General features: G+C 37.2%; 1 protein-coding gene and 1 non-coding gene across 2 annotated transcripts; one reads left to right on the top strand and one right to left on the bottom strand.

The window, feature by feature from the left end:
• Window positions 1–1,116: 1,116 nt before the first annotated feature.
• Window positions 1,117–2,665, bottom strand: LOC130739434 (glucan endo-1,3-beta-glucosidase-like). Its single transcript, XM_057591725.1, has 2 exons — window positions 2,611–2,665; window positions 1,117–2,074 (listed from the first exon to the last, which is right to left on the bottom strand). The coding sequence occupies exons 1-2, from the start codon at window positions 2,663–2,665 to the stop codon at window positions 1,131–1,133; spliced, it is 999 nt and encodes a 332-aa protein (XP_057447708.1). The 3' UTR covers window positions 1,117–1,130.
• Window positions 2,666–14,561: 11,896 nt separating this feature from the next.
• Window positions 14,562–14,668, top strand: LOC130734771 (small nucleolar RNA R71). The gene has a single exon (XR_009018116.1). It is a non-coding gene; the product is annotated as a small nucleolar RNA R71 (small nucleolar RNA).
• Window positions 14,669–19,095: the final 4,427 nt, after the last annotated feature.

Genomic DNA, 19,095 nt, shown 5'->3' with positions numbered 1-19,095 from the left:
GCTCCACATTAAGAGTTAATGGTTACTTAATTAAACCTCAATAAGAACGCCACACCGAATGCTATGAGTGTCTTAAGCAATATCATAGCAATAATGGCGCAATACCTTATGTTAGTATATTTATTCCTTTAATATGTTTTCGGTCCTTGAATTTTTAAGAGGAATTAAATTGGACCCTGAATTTCAAATCATCAAATTGCCTACAAGTCATCAAATTTTGACCAGTCAATAGTTTACATTCTTTTATAAGCGTCAATAGATAACATGTGTGTTTAGTCAGCTGAGAGTGGACATGTGGAATTTTAAGAATCATTTTAAGTCCTTCTAAATTATTTTAATCACCATCTAATCCTCTTCTTCCATATTCTTCTTCACTCTTCTTCTCTGATAGAAAAATCCCTAATAAAAAATGTAGATCACCTTCATCTCCTTCCATAAAATTAACTCACCATCATCCCTCCCCCTCCTCCCTGACCTCCAAACTTTGTTGTCAACGTTGAACTTCTTCTCCCTCCTTCTTCCTATTCCTCCATCTTCTTTCCTAAAATCAACCTACCGTTATCTCATTCCTGCATGACCCCATCCTCTCCTAAATCACACAAAACCCCAGAAATCCATGACTCCATCACTCACAGCCAAAATCAGTTCATGCCATAACCAACCAAAACTGTAGCAAGAATGTATATTCAATAAAAATAGTCCAAATGTATATTCATGTAAATAACAACATCTACCACTAGTTGAGCCTATCAAAAAAAAAATCTACCACTAGTTGAAGTCAGTTGTCTCTATTTAGTATTTAGTGTCTCATTTCGGTCACTAATGAAAGTGTACATGTACTTAAATTTAAAAATCACTTTAGTAAGATTATAATTATTATATTCATGCCTTTTTTGAATTGACATTTCATTATTTCATTGATTAGGGAAAATTATGAGACACGGAACGGATTTTTTCAAAAGCAAAAAAAAACTTTATTTGATATGAAAATAAGAATTGAAAAATAGACATTCTCAATGGAAACATAGATCAATAGTCATGTAACTAAGAAATACCAACAAAAAAAAAATAACAAATCTAATACCCTAAACCCATTTTGGGACAAATGATATCAATCTTAGTTATTAGTTTCAATTGAAACCGACTTCATATTTAGATGATTTGTCAGGATGGAAGAGACCAAAATGACGCTCAGATTCTGCACCAGGCTTCATGTTTTCATCAAACATAGCAAACAAGTAAGTCTCAATAGCCCCATTAGGCCTCTTTGGAGTCCCTCCCCCACTCTTGATATGACCAATCAAATTAGCATAATATGTGGCTGCAATCTCCATTGTAGCCCCATCTCCACCTTCTGATGGCCACCCACTCTCCGCCACAACCACCGCCAAATTGGGTGCTCCTGATTTCTCCAAAGCAGAATAAATAGAATCCACCATAGCATCAAAGAGATTTCCGTACCCAATGTCATTGTTTTCATTTTGAGTGAAAAGTGCATAAGCGAGAGGAATGTTTTGTTGATCATTAGCATAAGCAAAGTAAGGGTACACATTGGCAAGAAGTGGTGACCCATTTTGCACTAGGAAGTTGATAATTGGCTCTATGTATGGCTTTGCGTCTTCGGTGAAAACACTTGCACTCGGTGGGTAGGAGTTTGTGATCATACTCGAGTCCATTACTGTCGTAACCTTGATTTGGTCCTGTAAGCCGACTTGCCAAATCACTCTCTGAATGTTCTGCATGACGGGGAGAATGAACTGAGCAGCATTGTCACTAGGGTGAACTTCGTTCCCGACAGCAATATACTTGAACTTGACATCTGATGAGTACGGCGTCACAAATTTGCTGACCCATTCTGCGGCCGCACTTACATCAGCTAGAGATGCAAGTGTTTCCCCTGCCACATCAAGGATCAAGTTTATGTCGGAACCTCGAAGGGCTTCGAGGACTTCTTCATTTGGGGAGTATATGCGCATTCCACCAATGCCATTTGCTTTGTATAAATCCACAACTTCTTGCTTTGATGGTAGATTGTCACCATTCACTCCATAGCAAACTCCGACGGATTGTACAGCTACATAATATTGAACCAAATGTATATAAGTAAATTTTTGATTTCACAAATTGTTTTAATGGGAAATTGACATTACGATTTGTTCAGTTTGATTTGTATTAAATGCATGCAATGCAAATACAGAGTACAATAAAATATTTAATGAAAAAGCGTAAAACATGTTGACAAATAAATTTTCCAAAAATAATAATCAAAGGATCCCTTAGCCCATTGCACCTAGATTAACAATAACAATTACTCTTGAAAGCTAAATTTTTCTCTTGAAAGTGTAAAGGTCAGATAAAAAATTAGTCCATAGAAAAAGAAAATATTTACATTTTTTGATTATGTTGAATGTCGGTCACGTTTTTCAAATTAAGGAACTGACCAACTTTTAACACAATTAAAAATTGCAAAAATTACCGTATTACACTTATAGGGATTAAATTGAGCATTCACGCTAAAAAGAATGAACTGAATATAAGTTCAATAAGTGGAAACAATAAAGAAAAGGAACAGAACAAGAGGTGCTATAAGATAGGGAGAGAGCATTGAACCTGTAAATCCTAGTCCAATGGATAGTATTCCCAGAAGCAGCAATATGGTAGACATTACTGCAGTGTTACTTTTGAAGAACTTTTTGGGTGAAAAACACACAGAATTCAACGATGACCTAGGTAATTCAACTATTTGGGTGTATATGCTTAAGTGAGTTGTTCGTGCTTATATATGCATTAGTGAGAGTAATTAAGAAAAAAATCGCGACATATATATATATATATATTATATCTAGGAAGCGTAAAAGTCGGATTTTAATTACTAACAATGAAATCTCACAAAGATATAAAATTATATATACACATCGATTATATAAATATATATTTAGGCTCATTCATCTTTCCGGCTTAATATTATTAAAAAAAAAACTTTCCGGCTAAATTAAAATTTGAATCACTGTACAATATATTAATATATATATATATATATATATTTTTTTTTTTAAAGAACTGTACAATATAATATATTGATTATAAGCAATTAAGGTAATTTTATATATACTGTTAAAAAAAAGGTAATTTTATATATAAATTTATTGTTGATTCCAAAAAAGTAATAAAGGTAGTGTTTTTTTTAACTAAAACTAAATCACGTTTTTTTATTTACAGAAAAACTAAATCACGTTTGATGCTTTTCCATTATTTATTTGTATCATCTAGCAAATCAAATATTCCTTAATTACTAGTGTAATTGACCTGTGTCATACACAGAAAGTGTCTTTCGAATCTTTTTAAATCCTGTATTTTTTTAATTCAAAATTCAAATATGAAGTAAAAATTAATTGATAACATCTTCTCTTTTTTTTGTAAAATTTGCTAATATTTACATAATTTTCCTATTTAAAAAAAAAACATAATTCCTAAATTTGGGTTAGATTTAAGATAATTTTAATTGTATTCAAAAAATTTGATTTTAATTAATCAATATTCAATGCTAAATTATTAATGTATAAATAGGAGTGAAATATAGAAGGTAAAGAATTCAAAGTATTCCGTAAAAAAAAAACTATTCCCATACTCAATTTTTTGGTTACAAAGAAAAAGTAGTAAACTAAAGGGGGGCAACTTTCTTTTTGGTCCACCGGTGCACTGGGCTTAATCACCATTAGATTTAAGAATCTTGGAATATTCTTTAATTGAACGATTATGATTCAATGATGATTAAAAGGGTAAAAATGGAAATTGACAATCCCTCTTCTTTCTCCCTTCTCCGGTGCTCCCGGTGTGTCTCTTGCTCGCCGGCGATTATCAACCCTCCACGATTCCACCTTCCCACCCTTTTCCATTCCCCCTACTTCCCTCCCACCTTCGATCTCTCAACCACGTGAAATTTAGAAACCCATAAATAGAAACAAGAGAGAAGAAAGATTGAATCTTCAAGACCCTCTTTCTCCTTCTCCACGATGGACAAGATCTAGCCTATCTTCCCTCGTTCTCTTTCTCCACCATGGGCAAGAAAGTACAATGATTATGAGGACCTCGATTCACTCACTGTTTTTCTTCATTGTTGATTGTGAAGCTTATTGTGTCTTCATTCATTCAGTCCTAACCACCTTTTCATCTATTTGTTAATTTGGTTCATCCAGGGCTCATGTAACTACACCCGCAACTTTATGGGGTTTCATTTCTTTTCCCATAATTTAGCTGGTTTTGCATCCATTTTTACAGCAACAATAAATGGGGTGTTATATGTAACGCCCTGACTTCAGGGGTCACAATTAGTAACCTGCTAAAGTAAATACGCAATGATTTCCAAAATGATTCATAAAAGCGAGTATATATTTTTTCTTTTCAAAGTATTTTCAAAACATCTCATTCATACTCCCAACTACAGATAGATTTAAGTCCAGCCTTGAACAAGACAATCACTCGAAGGTAAGGGCGAAAGAATACAACATACAAAATCTAACAAAGAGAAGTTAGATTCAACAAAGAATCTATTACGCAATGTCACCATAAATCCGATATACTCCTCGCGATTTCCACATCGAGAAACCGCAGGAAAGCAATGTACTGAAACATACCCGAAAATTCATTAAATCATTATGCAAACTTAAACCAATAATGGTAAGCTCTCTAACCCAAGGCTTTGCCTTACACCCGACTCTACTCTTCGAGTCTTCCACTGATCTTCAAGTTCTCATTTTCGACTCGTACAATGGTTAAGCTCCATCGAAGAATCTCCATCGTCTAATAGCGTTAAGCGCTCAAACAACAATTAGCAAACAAAAATAGTTAACTTCACTCAATCACTTCACATAAAAGAGAAAAACATGTTATGGAATTCAATACATGCCCTGGTAAGTAAGCTACCAATTTAATTTAAGATAAATGACAACATATATCCAACAACATCAAATCAAATCAACTATCAACAAAGTCCAATATAAATGCCATGTAGTGTGACTATGCGCTACTACCAAGATGAGTCAATCAATAATGTCTCGCAAGACGGGACAGTCACGTGGAACGAAAACCACTGATCTGCCACTTTGACTTTTCAAGGGACGAGACAGTCATGTCGAACAAAAACCATTGATCTGACACTTCAAGAAAGTCAAAACATTCCTATAGATAAACTAACAATATAATCCAAAATTGATATTAACACAATCAACAACATGGAATTAATTAAATATCAACATAATCGACGACATAGAATTAAATCAGATATCAACAAGATCAGCAACATAGAGTTAATCAGATATCAACAAAATCGTTAACATATAATTAAATCAGATAAAGACGAGACAATAAGGTGGAAAACACCACCTCATCACCACATATAGTGTCACACAAGACATGACAATCAGGTGGACAACACCACCGGATCGTCGTTTATAGCGTCACACAAGACGAGACAACCAAGTGGACAACACCACCGGATCGCCGCTTATAGCATCACACAAGATGGGACAATCAGGTGGGCAAGACCACCTGATCGCCCCTTATAACGTCACACAAGACGCAACAATCAGGTGGACAACACCACCGGATCGCCGCTTAAGGTTGAAGCCTTATATGCCAAGTTATTCAACAACATTTCATGGCCTTACTAGTCATTCAATCAACAATTTCAAATTCAATAATCAAGTCAAGATATTACAAATTTCAACAAGCATAAGTGAAATCAGTTATGCTTAAGAATTCATCAAATCGATATTAAACCAACAATATTCTTCAAACATCCAACAAGCATACAACATAGCAAGGGTCAAATCAAGTCTCGCTCGATTCCCCTGCGGAGATAAAGTCTAACTTAATCGAGTTTCTGGAAAATGAAAACTATCGAGTGTAAAGTCCAAAGTTTCGTAATGGAACACAGGTCAAGGAAAAAATACCCCAAGGGTCTAATTCTCTTGTCACTATCGAACTAAAACTTAAACAGCGCTGTAGGAGCGGAAATAGCCTTTTCCGGACACTCCGAACCATAGTCGGGTATGAAAACGATTCGTGCTAACATTCAAATTGACTATAATGTCATAATCAAACATATTATGAAATTAATTATCATTTAAATCATTTCCATGATTCGCAATTAAATTCGAGTCACAAAAATAACATAAAATAATAGAACATAAACACTCAATTAGTTAATACAACAAAAATAAATAATTAAGCTAGCTATTTATTTCGGGGTCTTACATTATATATATGCAAAAGATGAAATCTTGTTTGAAAGACGGAAGATGAGTATTTAAGATATTAAATTATGTATTTCAAGTGGGAGATATACATCCAATCATAATGTATTTCGTCCTGATTCGTTTCACCGGAGCTCCTAGCAGATTAAGTAGGGAATCAAGGTTTTTCACCCAGATTCGAAACACAATCTTCATGGAAAAGTTTATGGACCCGCCATGCCTCTTTCTGACAGTATGTGGTGTTCTGGGAGGCAATGAGGGAGGGTACTCAGGGTAGAGTGGAAAGGAGAAGGAAAGGAGAAGGAAAGGAAAGGAAAGGAAAGGGAAAAGTCTAAAATATCTCTTGGTGCACCGGTGGTCCAAAATGTTAATTGCCCACCCTAGTGGGCATCTAAACTAAAAATAAAAACTAGCTAACAACATCCAAATATAGTGATGCATAAACGAACGACGGGGGCGCCTCCAAATTTTCTTTGGAGCTCCAGAAAAACTAGTCTGACCCGCCAAACGATCCGCTGTATTATTTCTCTCACACTGAACATGTAAGAATTGCAAACGCAATAACCTAGGTATTATCTCTCAGATTCGCTGGAGAACATCTCTAGCGTAGAAAGTTTTAAAAACAGCATTTTCAATAAATAAGATTTTTATGCTGTAAAAAAAAATCTAAAAAGTTTTGTTTATTTTATTATTTTCACATATTTAAAATTTGTGGTGCTATTTGTTTGTATAAATATCTGGTATTCGATCACCCTTTAAATGCTACCAGATTCGGGATTTAGTCACAATTAAGGCTTTCCATATATATTTTTTTTAAACTTATTTCTTTATATACTTAATTTAAATGATTTCAAGAAAATCGTTTTATTTAACTACGCGCGTAACTATATTATTACACAATTTTTTTTTTCTAAAGAATTAAAATCATATCCACCTAATTCTAAATATTATGAATTAAAAAACAAAAAACAAAAGATACTACAGTTGTCTAAAAGTTTAATCCTCAAATTGGTCCATGTCTTTGTCTCACCATCTGAACTAGGTCCCTCGCTAATTTTTTTTTAGCAAATGGTCCTCTCAAATGTAAAATGTCTGGAGCGAGTCCTTGCCAGAGCCCGGAACTCCGGTGAGTGATGAAATGACACGCTGACTAGGTTAATAAAGCTGATGTGGAATTAAAAAATTAAAATTACACATTAGAAAATTAAATTTAAATTAAAAAATTAAATTAAATAAAAAACTTAAATTACCTCCAAATTAATCAATTAAACTTATTAATTAAAAATTAAATTAAAATTATTGATTTTAAAAAATCCTAAATCCTAAAACTAATCCAGAATCTGAAATCAACCCAAAAATAGGGTTCCATCCACCCACCTCTCTTTTTCTTCTCTTTACCTTTCTTCCCCAATTTCCTCCATCCACTCTTCTTCTTCACCACCCCAACCCGACAACCCCAATAGCCACCACCACCAACAAACTCCCTTTCATATGCTTTCGTTGCCTGCTCTGGACAAGGGGTTTCTCTCTCGGTCTTGGCTCTACTTTCCTTGCTCTGGCTCGTGAGCTCCTTCTTGTCCATGACCTTGGCCGCGAACATCACAGGTAGCACGCCCTCGTTGAGCTCGGCGAGGTAGACAGAGTGGATGTCGCCGAAGTTGAGGTGGCGGGAGAATCGTAAATCGGAGGGGATGATGTGGCACTGGGGGACTCCGACGGGATCTAGTGGATGGCGACCCATCAGAAGTCGGAGGAGGGCGGGTGGGTTTTGTTGGAGGCGGGTGGAGCGAGGTGGACAGAGGAAGAGCCTGTTAGAGTGGTTTTTTCAGTCCTTTGTTTCAGAGCTGAAGCTGGTGCTGCGTTTGATGTCAGCGGTGACAGTGTTGGTTGTGTCGATTTGGGTTTGTTTGTGGTTCTAGGGAACAGATTTGGGTTTATCACTTATGGGTTCTTTTCTTTTGTGCTTTTGTATTTTTCTTCTCATCTTCTTCATCTCCATCCATCTTAATCCTGGAATCACTGGTTGGTTAAAAAATAGGAATTGAATCAGACATGAAGATGAAAGATTTAGGTTAAAAAACTTGAAGATCTTCATGAAGATGAAGATAATTGAAAAATGATGGATGATGAAGATGATTAAGAAAGGTTTTGTTATGGGTTGATTGGGAATTTGGGCTAATTTTGGGGGGAATTTGTTTTTAATAATTAAATTGGGTTAATTGGTTTTATTATTTTTGTTAATTAATTTAATTTTCTGATGTGTAATTTTATTTTTATTTTTTAAATTTCACGTCAGCTTCATTAACCTAGTCAGCTTGCCATCACTCGCTGGAGCTTCGGGGAGGACTCGCTCCAGACGTTTTACATTTGAGAGGACCATTTGCAAAAAGAAATTCAGGGAGAGATCTAGTTCAGACAGCGAGACAAAGACAAGATCAATTTGAGGATTAAGCCTTGTCTAAATGATCTAGACAAAAATCAGGTGAAAAATAGTATATTGTCGAGCTCCTTAACCATTAGCACTGCACTGCTCCTTTTCTTCATAAGGAAAGAGTAGGTAGTTGAGCTCCTTAACCATTTAGTTGATGGATCGATCTCTAGGTGGTTTATAGAGAAGAATTTCTTGGGAGAAGTCTATCAACTTAATGTGATCTAAGAGTCTTGAGAGGATTAGTCTCATGGCTGCTGGCGGTGGGAACTAATTATTACAACAAAATAAACCTTATGATAACATAAATGAATTTCACGGTAGTACCATTCAAGGATTATAATGAGTCTCACTATACCTACAAAACACCCACTGTGAATACAGTAAAAGCCCACCAGATGATATGAGGTTGAATATGAGTATATATCTGTAAAATATTGTGAGTATAAGTGCAGGTATGAGTACTATAATACTCAACTCATCCATACCCAAACACATAAAATTAAATATTTTTATTATATATATTAACAAATTAAAGTTAAAACTTCAAATTCAATTTTTTTAAAAGTAGAAAGTAATGTCTTAATTATTATATATTATATTGCTAATATAGGCTTACTTATTTTTAAAATAAGTATGTTAAAAATAAGTAAGTTAGTAACTACAAATTTAAGATTATATTAAAAGGGAGAGTAGCATATGAGAAAGTCTTTCTTATGTGAGAAAGATAGGAATAATTTGCAATCATTATATTAAAATAGACGGACTAGATTAAAACATATTTTAAGTGAGTCACGTGCTCTCTTTCCATACTCACTTGTGCGTTCATCTATCTGAAAGGGATTCTATTCTCCTTGTGCGTTCTACTTCACGGTGAAACCAAGTTCTCCATCGCGTTGTGCGTTATGAATCCTCGTTCTCGTGCCTCACGGTGAAATGAAGTTCTCCCTCGCTGCAAACCTAACTGTTAAGTTCAAATTCTATTTATATCGACTATCAGGTTTTGAATGATAACAATTTTTAAGAGTGTAAGTGTTGTGATTAAATATATCATGTGAATTATATTTCAGGAAATCACACTTATACCCCTCACGCTCTAACGTCTAAAGAAGCAATACATGATGATGACATGAAGACAACTTCTACATGGAAGAAATCGGTCAAAGCAGCAAGACAAGCTGGACAAGAAAAGGAATGATGAATATGCTAAATGGTAGAATTAGATGAAGAAAGAAGTTGTCAAAGCTACAAGGACAAATTACAAGCAAAAGAATGTCAACTCTACCAGATCGTCTAAGCAAAGAAGAGAAAGGTCAAAAGCATCAAAGGAAGACGAATGAAGCAAAAGTTCAAACATAATACTTCGTCTAAGCAAGAAGAAGAGCAAAGAAGAGTCAGAACAACAAGGTAGCAACATGTTGGTCAATCCGCAAGTGTACAGAATTCACCCGGTTTTAATTTATCGAACCACAGGAAATTGGTGTGGCAATTCAGTTTAAGCCTCGAGTTCAAGGTAGGAAAGCGAGTAAAATTCAGTTTTAAAGGTTGATTGATTGTTGTGATACTTAATTAGAAAGCTAGCAAAGATAAGTGTGTGATAATCAATGGTGAGAATGCCTTGGGTTCTTGCTTGACTAATTCAGTTCTAATCAACCTATTCTATCCACAAAACTCCGAGTCTCTCCTTGATGTTCTAGCCTAATCAATCATCTATCGATGCCTCGCATAGACAATCCTCTCAAGCCAAAAGATAAGCACAATTCCTTGATAATCTAAACATTTGCTAAAGGCATTAAGCATGCAATTCAGGCCAACAAACCCCAACCCTTCCTCTATTCCTAGTAGCAAGCATAGAAGAGGTAATCCCACAACAAGTCCCTAATCTATAACAAACTTCCGTTCTATTATAGAAAAGTATAAAGCTAGCACATGTTCTAACTTGAAACATAAAGCATGGATATGGGATTCAAGGGTTTACTCAGAGGATTCATGAATAGAAATAGGAATTAAGATTAAAACATCATAAGTCTTACAAAGAACCCAAAGCAAAAGGGATTTAGCTAAACATGGCTATGAAATCCATACAAGAAAAGAAAGACAAAACCTGGATCATAGGACTTGGAGGAAGCTCCTCAAGCTCTAGAACCCAAACCCTCTCTTCTAACTTATTGAAATATGAGAAAATGACAAAAATCCTATTTATAGGAAAAATGAGCGAGTTTTCTGTGTGCCGGGCGCTCAAACGCCAGTGCCGGGCGCTCAAGCGCCAGCACCAAATCCTGGCACAAAAAGTATCTGCCATCCTGGCGCTCAGGCGCCCATGTGGAGCGCTTGAGCGCCCCAGCTCGCCTGAAAACCTCTTAAACTTCAACTTTAACACACCTTAATGCCTCCATCAAGCCTTTAAACCCCTTGGCCTTCTTCCTTCAACTGTTACAACCTGATTGCTTGCATAGAAAGACTAGGAACAAAACCAAGAAACTCAAAGGTTAAATTGCACAAAAGTATAAAATGAACTAGGAATTAAACTAGACCCCTAAACTCTACTAAAATACCATTAAAGACCTTATAAAACTGTGAAATTACCAAAGCAATGCAAAAGGACTAATAAAGAAAAAAATGCATGAGAATGCATGAAACACTACATGAGACTCTAAAAAGACTCAAAACCCACAACGAAATGACCCTAAAAACACTACTAAACTGGGGTCATCACACCACTATACTCAACGACAGCTCGCCCTCGAGCGTAAAGAACAACTCGCTTGCCCTCAAGCGCAAGAAATGCTCCCAAAACAAATGCTCTCAACAGAATACTTATCACAAAAACCGGGGGATATTGAAACTACAACTGGTTCCAAAAGAAAGACACAACAATCCACTTCATGCCGCTTTCAGACAAAGAAGAGTGTAGAGTCCGTTACGAGAAACATATAGATCTAAAATTCCTAGGATGAGATATACATTTAGTGCACTGAGCACACAAGCAGTTCATAGGTTCTGGATTTCAGTCACTCAAAAGCAACAAAGATCAAACATGCACAAATTCAAAGAGACTTCACAAGGGGTGAAATGTGTGGCTTGGTGAAGTACAAGGTGGTTGGTCCCTAAGGAAGTCTAAAGCTTCATGCATCTTGAGTGTGGTCCTATTAGTAACCCCGGAGCTTTCAACAACAAACTTTTAAGCACAAGTCTCTTGGCCCCTTTTTCAACTTTCTTTTCTTCTATTTTTTTTCTTTTTGCAACTCCAACTTGATTAGGAGTCTTTTTTTTTTCTTTTTTTTCACATGGGACAAGAGACAATTTCAAACTTTATTTAGCTCCAAAACAATTTAAGGACCATCACTCCCCAAAATCCAACCTATCATCCATCCCAATCATTTAGCTAACAAATAAATCCTCAAAAGGCTCAAAAGGGACAACTAGGGACAAATGTTCAAGCCAACAAACTCTGAAGCTCAAAAACCTACAGGTCTCAAGAATTGTGCAAGTATCACAAAGCATACAAAGAGTGAAATCAATACAGAACCAAGAAGTACGAGTGAGTCAGGATCTTCTAGGGAAATTTTATGGTGAAGGGTCAAAGACAGACCCTTATTGGACTCACACCCACTCTATCCTTAAGAAACATTCGGAAGACCGAAATCTCCTCCTCTCTTCCCCAAAGCATGCAATCACTCATCCCCAAAAGAAAACCCAAGTATTCACAAAAACATTTTCCAAAACCAGCACAAGCTAGAGAGCATAACTAAGGGCAAAAACATGTGAGTATAGGGAAGTAAAGACCCAAAAAACGACTCTAACTAAACAATGCATGACCAAAAAGAAAATGAAGGCTACAAAGGAAAAATATGCAAAAAATTCATGAGCTAAACTAAGGGAAAGAGTCGACCTCCTTTACCAATTACCATGGAGGCCTTAGATACACCTCCTACTCCAAAATTCAGGCTCTCATTCCCTGCAAAATGCAACAAACAAACAAGCAAAGTAAAAAATGACTTGGGTTGTCTCCCAAGCAGCCCTAAGTTATAGTCCTAGGTGGACTCTCCTTCCTTTGGTGTTAGGAAGGGAATTCCTTACCATCAATCTTTTCTCCACATGTACAAGGTAGGAACCTTGCACAAAACTTTTGGAACAACTCCTCCCAAGAGAGGGTATCATCTAAACCATCGTACCAAATCCTTGCTCCCCCCTTCAAGGAGTGAGGGAAGAGCTTAATCATGAACTCATCACTAGTCACACCTTCCATATTTACAAGGTGACTAGCTTGAGTGAATCGGGCCATGTGGTCTTGGAAATTCTCCTCTTGAGACCCCCCATACTTGTTTTCACTAACAAGCTTGATGAGAGCTTGATTAAGCTCAACATCTTTTTCACTTAACTTGGGGGTCTCCTTTGAAGACCTGGACAAGCTTTTGATCATATCACAAACAGAACCATCATTAAGGTTAGTTTGCAAATTAGGATTGAAAACCGAAAATCTTACCTTGTCCTCACCTACTCTGAGAATGAGTTGACCCTTATCAACATCGATCTTAGCCCTGCCAGTGGCTAAGAAGGGTCGGCCAAGAATGAGAGGAATCTTCGCATCCTCCTCCATGTCCAGCACCACAAAATCAACTGGGAACACGTACTTATCAACCTTAACCATCACATCTTCAATGATCCCATAAGGTGTTTTTAGGGATTGGTCCGCCATTTGTAAGGAGAGCATGGTCGGGGTGACCTCTCCTAAGTTCAGCCTTCTAAACATGCTAAGCGGCATCAAGTTGATGCTCGCTCCCAAATCACACAAGGCTTCAACAACAGTCAACCCCTCAATTTCCACTGGGATAGTAAAACTCCCAGGATCCCTTCTCTTCTTAGGCATTTTTCTTTGCAAAATGACACTACACTCCTCGATCATCATGATAGTTTCATCAACCTCACTCAACTTCCTTCTCTTATTTAAAATGTCCTTCATGAACTTAGCATAGATAGGCATTTGCTCCAAGGCTTCAGAAAAAGGAATATTGATGTGGAGTTTCTTAAAAACTTCCAAAAACTTAGAAAACTGTTTATCCAGATTTTTCTTAACCAAAGCCTTGGGGAATGGAATCTTACTAAGTTCAGGAGATGGAGTGCTCACAACTCTAGCTTTCACATGTTCACTCACTCTCTTCTCCGTAGCACCCTCATATTCTTTCTGTACTTTCTCCTTTTTCTCTCCCTCATCTTGTTTCTTTGACTCGTGTATCACTCTCCCACTCCTAGTGGTAACAACAACAAAATTCTCTTGTTTAGACAAAATTAAAGAATCGGGAGAAGACTTACCTTGAGGTATCTCGGCCATTTGCTTGGCTAGCTGGCCAAGTTGGTTCTCCAAGTTCTTGATAGCCGCCTCTTGGTTCTTATGGTTGTTGTTCATGTGGTTGATGCAACTCTCCATTAGCTCCTCTAAGCTCTTCTTGCCACCATCATTTTCACGAACTTGCTCTTGGACTTGTTGAGAAAGTCCAGAGCTTTGACCTCGGAAACTCTGACTAGTAATGGTGCAAAATTCACTAACATTGGGCCCTCCAATAGCCACACACTCCACTTTGGCTGCTGTAGCACCGACCAAATTGGTCGCCTTTATGTGATTTTGAATCTCCACAATTCGTTCGGAGAGTTGCTTGTTGGAGGCCAAAAGCTTGTCGTAAGCTTCCACTTCAAGCTTACTCCTTCGGGTTTGGCGATCATTTTCAGAGTTCATGGCTCTCGCTGCCATCTTTTCTATTAAGTCATACCCCGCTTGTGGGGGAAGAGCATCAAACTCGCCATTTGAAGCCGCATCTAGGCCAAACCTCCAAGAGTATTGTAGACCATCATAAAATGTTGCAACCAATTCAGCTTGGGTGAGATTGTGTTGAGGACATTTCCTCAAGAGCTTCTTGAAGCGCTCCCAAGCTTCATAGAGATTTTCTTAAGTGGGTTGCACAAAATTCATGATGTCTTTTTTCAATTTCCTCAAAAGAGCTCTTGGGAAGAACCTTGTTGTGAACTTTTCCGCTAAGTCTTCCCAAGTAGTGAAGCTTCCTTGAGGTTGAGAATTCAGCCATTCCTCAGCGGTGTCCTTCAAAGAAAATGGAAACGAGCTCAACCGAATTGCATCCGCCGGAACATTGTTCACCCGGTAAGTGTTGCAATTCCGGATGAACCTCTCCATGTGAGCATGTGGATCTTCCAAAGTACCTCCACCATATTGGTTTTGGCTAACCAAGTTGATGAATGCCGGTCTCAACTTAAAGTTTCCCACTCCCTCGGGAAAGGCAATGCTCCCGGGATAGTCATAACTCTTGGTAGCCGAAGTGAGTTCCCGAAGAGACCGGTTGACATTCTCAACTTCTTGTTCACATAATCGGAGGGTGATCCCCTCTTGGATTCTTGCCTCGATATGGGCTTGCATCTCCTCCTCCGTCATATGGCCACCCATGACGGTGTCTCTCTCGAGAGCAACCTGAAAGTGTGACACTCAAACATAGAAAGATTAGTAGCACCAATTCTAGACAAAGATAAAAACAAAAATTAAAACCACAAACTAAAAACTTAAACCAAAAACCACAAACAATTCCCCGGCAACGGCGCCAAAAACTTGTTGGTCAATCCGCAAGTGTACGGAATTCACCCGGTTTTAATTTATCGAACCACAAGAAATTGGTGCGGCAATTCAGTTTAAGCCTCGAGTTCACGGTAGGAAAGCGAGTAAAATTCAGTTTTAAAGGTTGATTGATTGTTGTGATACTTAATTAGAAAGCTAGCAAAGATAAGTGTGTGATAATCAATGGTGAGAATGCCTTGGGTTCTTGCTTGACTAATTTAGTTCTAATCAACCTATTCTATCAACAAAACTCCGAGTCTCTCCTTGATGTTCTAGCCTAATCAATCATCTATCGATGCCTCGCATAGACAATCCTCTCAAGCCAAAAGATAAGCACAATTCCTTGATAATCTAAACATTTGCTAAAGGCATTAAGCATGCAATTCAGGCCAACAAACCCCAACCCTTCCTCTATTCCTAGTAGCAAGCATAGAAGAGGTAATCCCACAACAAGTCCCTAATCTATAACAAACTTCCGTTCTATTATAGAAAAGTATAAAGCTAGCACATGTTCTAACTTGAAACATAAAGCATGGATATGGGATTCAAGGGTTTACTCAGAGGATTCATGAATAGAAATAGGAATTAAGATTAAAACATCATAAGTCTTACAAAGAACCCAAAGCAAAAGGGATTTAGCCAAACATGGCTATGAAATCCATACAAGAAAAGAAAGATAAAACCTGGATCATAGGACTTGGAGGAAGCTCCTCAAGCTCTAGAACCCAAATCCTCTCTTCTAACTTATTGAAATATGAGAAAATGACAAAAGATTCCAAGAGAAATGACAAAAATCCTATTTATAGGCAAAATGGGCGAGTTTTCTGTGTGCCGGGCGCTCAAGCGCCAGCACCAAATCCTGGCACAAAAAGTATCTGCCATCCTGGCGCTCAGGCGCCCATGTGGAGCGCTTGAGCACCCCAGCTCGCCTGAAAACCTCTTAAACTTCAAATTTAACACACTTTAATGCCTCCATCAAGCCTTTAAACCCCTTGGCCTTCTTCCTTCAGCTGTTACAACCTGATTGCTTGCATAGAAAGACTAGGAACAAAACCAAGAAACTCAAAGGTTAAATTGCACAAAAGTATAAAATGAACTATGAATTAAACTAGACCCCTAAACTCTACTAAAATACCATTAAAGACCTTATAAAACTATGAAATTACCAAAGCAATGCAAAAGGACTAATAAAGATAAAAATGCATGAGAATGCATGAAACACTACATGAGACTCTATAAAAACACTACTAAACTGGGGTCATCACAACACTAGCAAGGAAATGTCAAATTTGCTAGTACACTCAAGCTTAAGAAGATCAAGAGACAAGAAGTGTCAAATTATCAAGATCGTCCTCATGAGAAGAACAACACAACCATCAAGCATCTACACAACAAGAATCAAAGCTTCAAGGACAAACTATGCAAGAACAGTTTAAGCTATCTGATCGTTTGAGAAGACTGCACTCAACGTCTAAATTCTTCGTCTGTCTCAAGGATGATCAAAAGGAAAGCAATGTCTAGAGAAAAGAGCATCATATTCAAATGGAAATATCTCAAACATTGTTGAGGACAAAGTCAAGTGCTAGGAATTCAAGTGATACTCTACAATGCACTTTTACCAAGTAAACTAGTACAACATGTCAACATCAAAAGTTTCCTCCCTCTCTCTCCACCAAGAAATGAAGAAATGGAGAAAATCTTATTGTCTACGCCTACAAGCATCAATCTTATTTACGCAACACAAGACAATCCATTTCTGAAGAAGAAGAAGATTTTGTCAAACACCATTAAGTACATTCTAAATGACCAATGGAAGAAAAGAATGAAGCTGTGCTGAATTGATAGATCATCTAAAGAGAAAAGCGGCCAAAGCAAGGAGCATCATTTGCAAAGCTTAGTAGAAAAATGAAAGTAGAACTTATGAGAAGGACAACGTCTACCATGAGAAGAAGTCTGCAGCTTCGGAAGAACTTGAAGAAGAACAAGCTTAACAGTCAAATCATCTGAAAGAAACTAGAATGATTGTAGCCTGATTCATCATCTAAAAAATTGAAGAACGATGAATAAAGATCGTCTAAATAAATGTGAAGACGACAGAAGCAAAAGATCATCTGAAGAACCAAGCTCTCACTCACGCAAGATACAAAGTCAAATCAAGTACACTTCCCGTTGAAGAAAAATCCAAGAAAGCTTTGTGTAGAAGTTTCAAGATGAAATCCCAAGAACTGACACAATGCTATGATGAAGATAAAGTAGTTGTGATGTCACTATCACATTGTCATATTTGTACACCAACTGTTAAAAGTTAAGACCTATGCTACCTGCTAGATGACAGATTACATCTTTACGGCAAATGGTCTCCATCAAACAGTACCATGCTTTGACGCAAGAACATTTTGTACCGTTTGATCCAACGGCTAGAATCTTCATGAAGACCAAGCTCCAACGGCTCTAATCTATCTCACAAAAAATTCATAAGTATAAAGGGAAGAAGTAAAGACTTGAAAATGAAGCGCTTATGCTCACAATGATTGAGCTTCTATGCTCAAATCAATTCAGCGTGAAAAGAAGTCTTAGTGTTCATCACTCAAAGATGATCATCAATATCGTCTACTTCTACATGTAAAGTAGTTATTTTTTAGAGTCAAATCCTCTCTACCTCTATCATGTAATTGAACATAAAGTATATGCATAAGAGTCAAATCTGGCAAACAATACATTATAGTTCCTAAGTTTAATTGATCTACAATCACTCTTAGAAGAAGAGATCTCTATAGAAGAAAGAAATCTTGAGAAAGATTGTTTTGGGAAAAGTCTTGTATAATACTTGTTGTAAAGGAGGAGTCCTAATAATACTTGTAAGGAGGAGTCCTTCAAATACTTGTGCCTGGAGAGGCAGAGGCAAAAGAATACTCAGCAATGTCTGGAGAGGCAGTGACCAAAGAATACTCAACTGCATGAAGAGGCAGGGACAAAGAATACTCAAGTTTCCTGAGGAGGCAGGGTCCAAATAATACTTGTATGGAGAAGCCCTTGATACTTGTTAGTGAAATCTTGACAATGCCGAGGACAAAATGTAGGCCTATCATTCTGGGGGTGAACCAGGATAAAATTGCTGGTCTGCTTCAAACGATTTCAACAAAGATGATATCTCTTTCAATCGTTTGGAAATCCAAGTTTTTGGATGACACAATTCAAACCCCTTTTCTTGTGCTACTCTGATCAACTTTACTAACCACGTCACTATAATTTTTCCCTTGTTCAAGGAGTTGTGTCGTGTTGTCGCTGAAATCATCCTCGTCGACGCTGCTGCTTCGAACCCAGGTCTCATGTATCGAACCATTGTTTATGACCATCACTTTGTTGTTCATATTGTCGCTGCTAATGGCATGACCCAGGTGGGTTTCTCTATTTTTTGTCATTGTCCATTTGTTGAGATGAAGACTTGACATTTGCCCCATTGGGTTTTCCTTTTCAATTGTGGGGTTCGAAATTAGATGTCCCAATCTTTACATTTTTATGGGTTTCTCCAATTAAATCTATTCTATTAGTCTATTACTTAATTAACGCAGAAGCACCATCGCCAAAGAAGAAAGATCAAAACTTCAAGGGTATATGAATATGATTAATACAATACAAGAGGGAATAAAACAATAAAAATTTGTGTGCCGCTACAATTGGGAATTGGCTTTTGAAATATTGCATTGTGCTGCAGTTGGGATATTGATTGGGGGATTGAGGAATGAGTCATAGACAATGGATAGCGGCAGAGAGAAAACTTAGTGGGGGAAGAA

Source organism: Lotus japonicus, chromosome 1 (genome assembly GCF_012489685.1).
Source record: "Lotus japonicus ecotype B-129 chromosome 1, LjGifu_v1.2".
Lineage (NCBI taxonomy): Eukaryota > Viridiplantae > Streptophyta > Magnoliopsida > Fabales > Fabaceae > Lotus > Lotus japonicus.
This window is presented reverse-complemented; position numbering and strand designations above follow the sequence as displayed.

Coding starts and splice junctions, on each gene's coding strand:
- LOC130739434 (XM_057591725.1), bottom strand. CDS start 2,665: ATGTCTACCATATTGCTGCTTCTGGGAATACTATCCATTGGACTAGGA. Junction 2,075..2,610: donor CATTGGACTAGGATTTACAG/GTTCAATGCTCT, acceptor AATATTATGTAG/CTGTACAATCCGTCGGAGTT.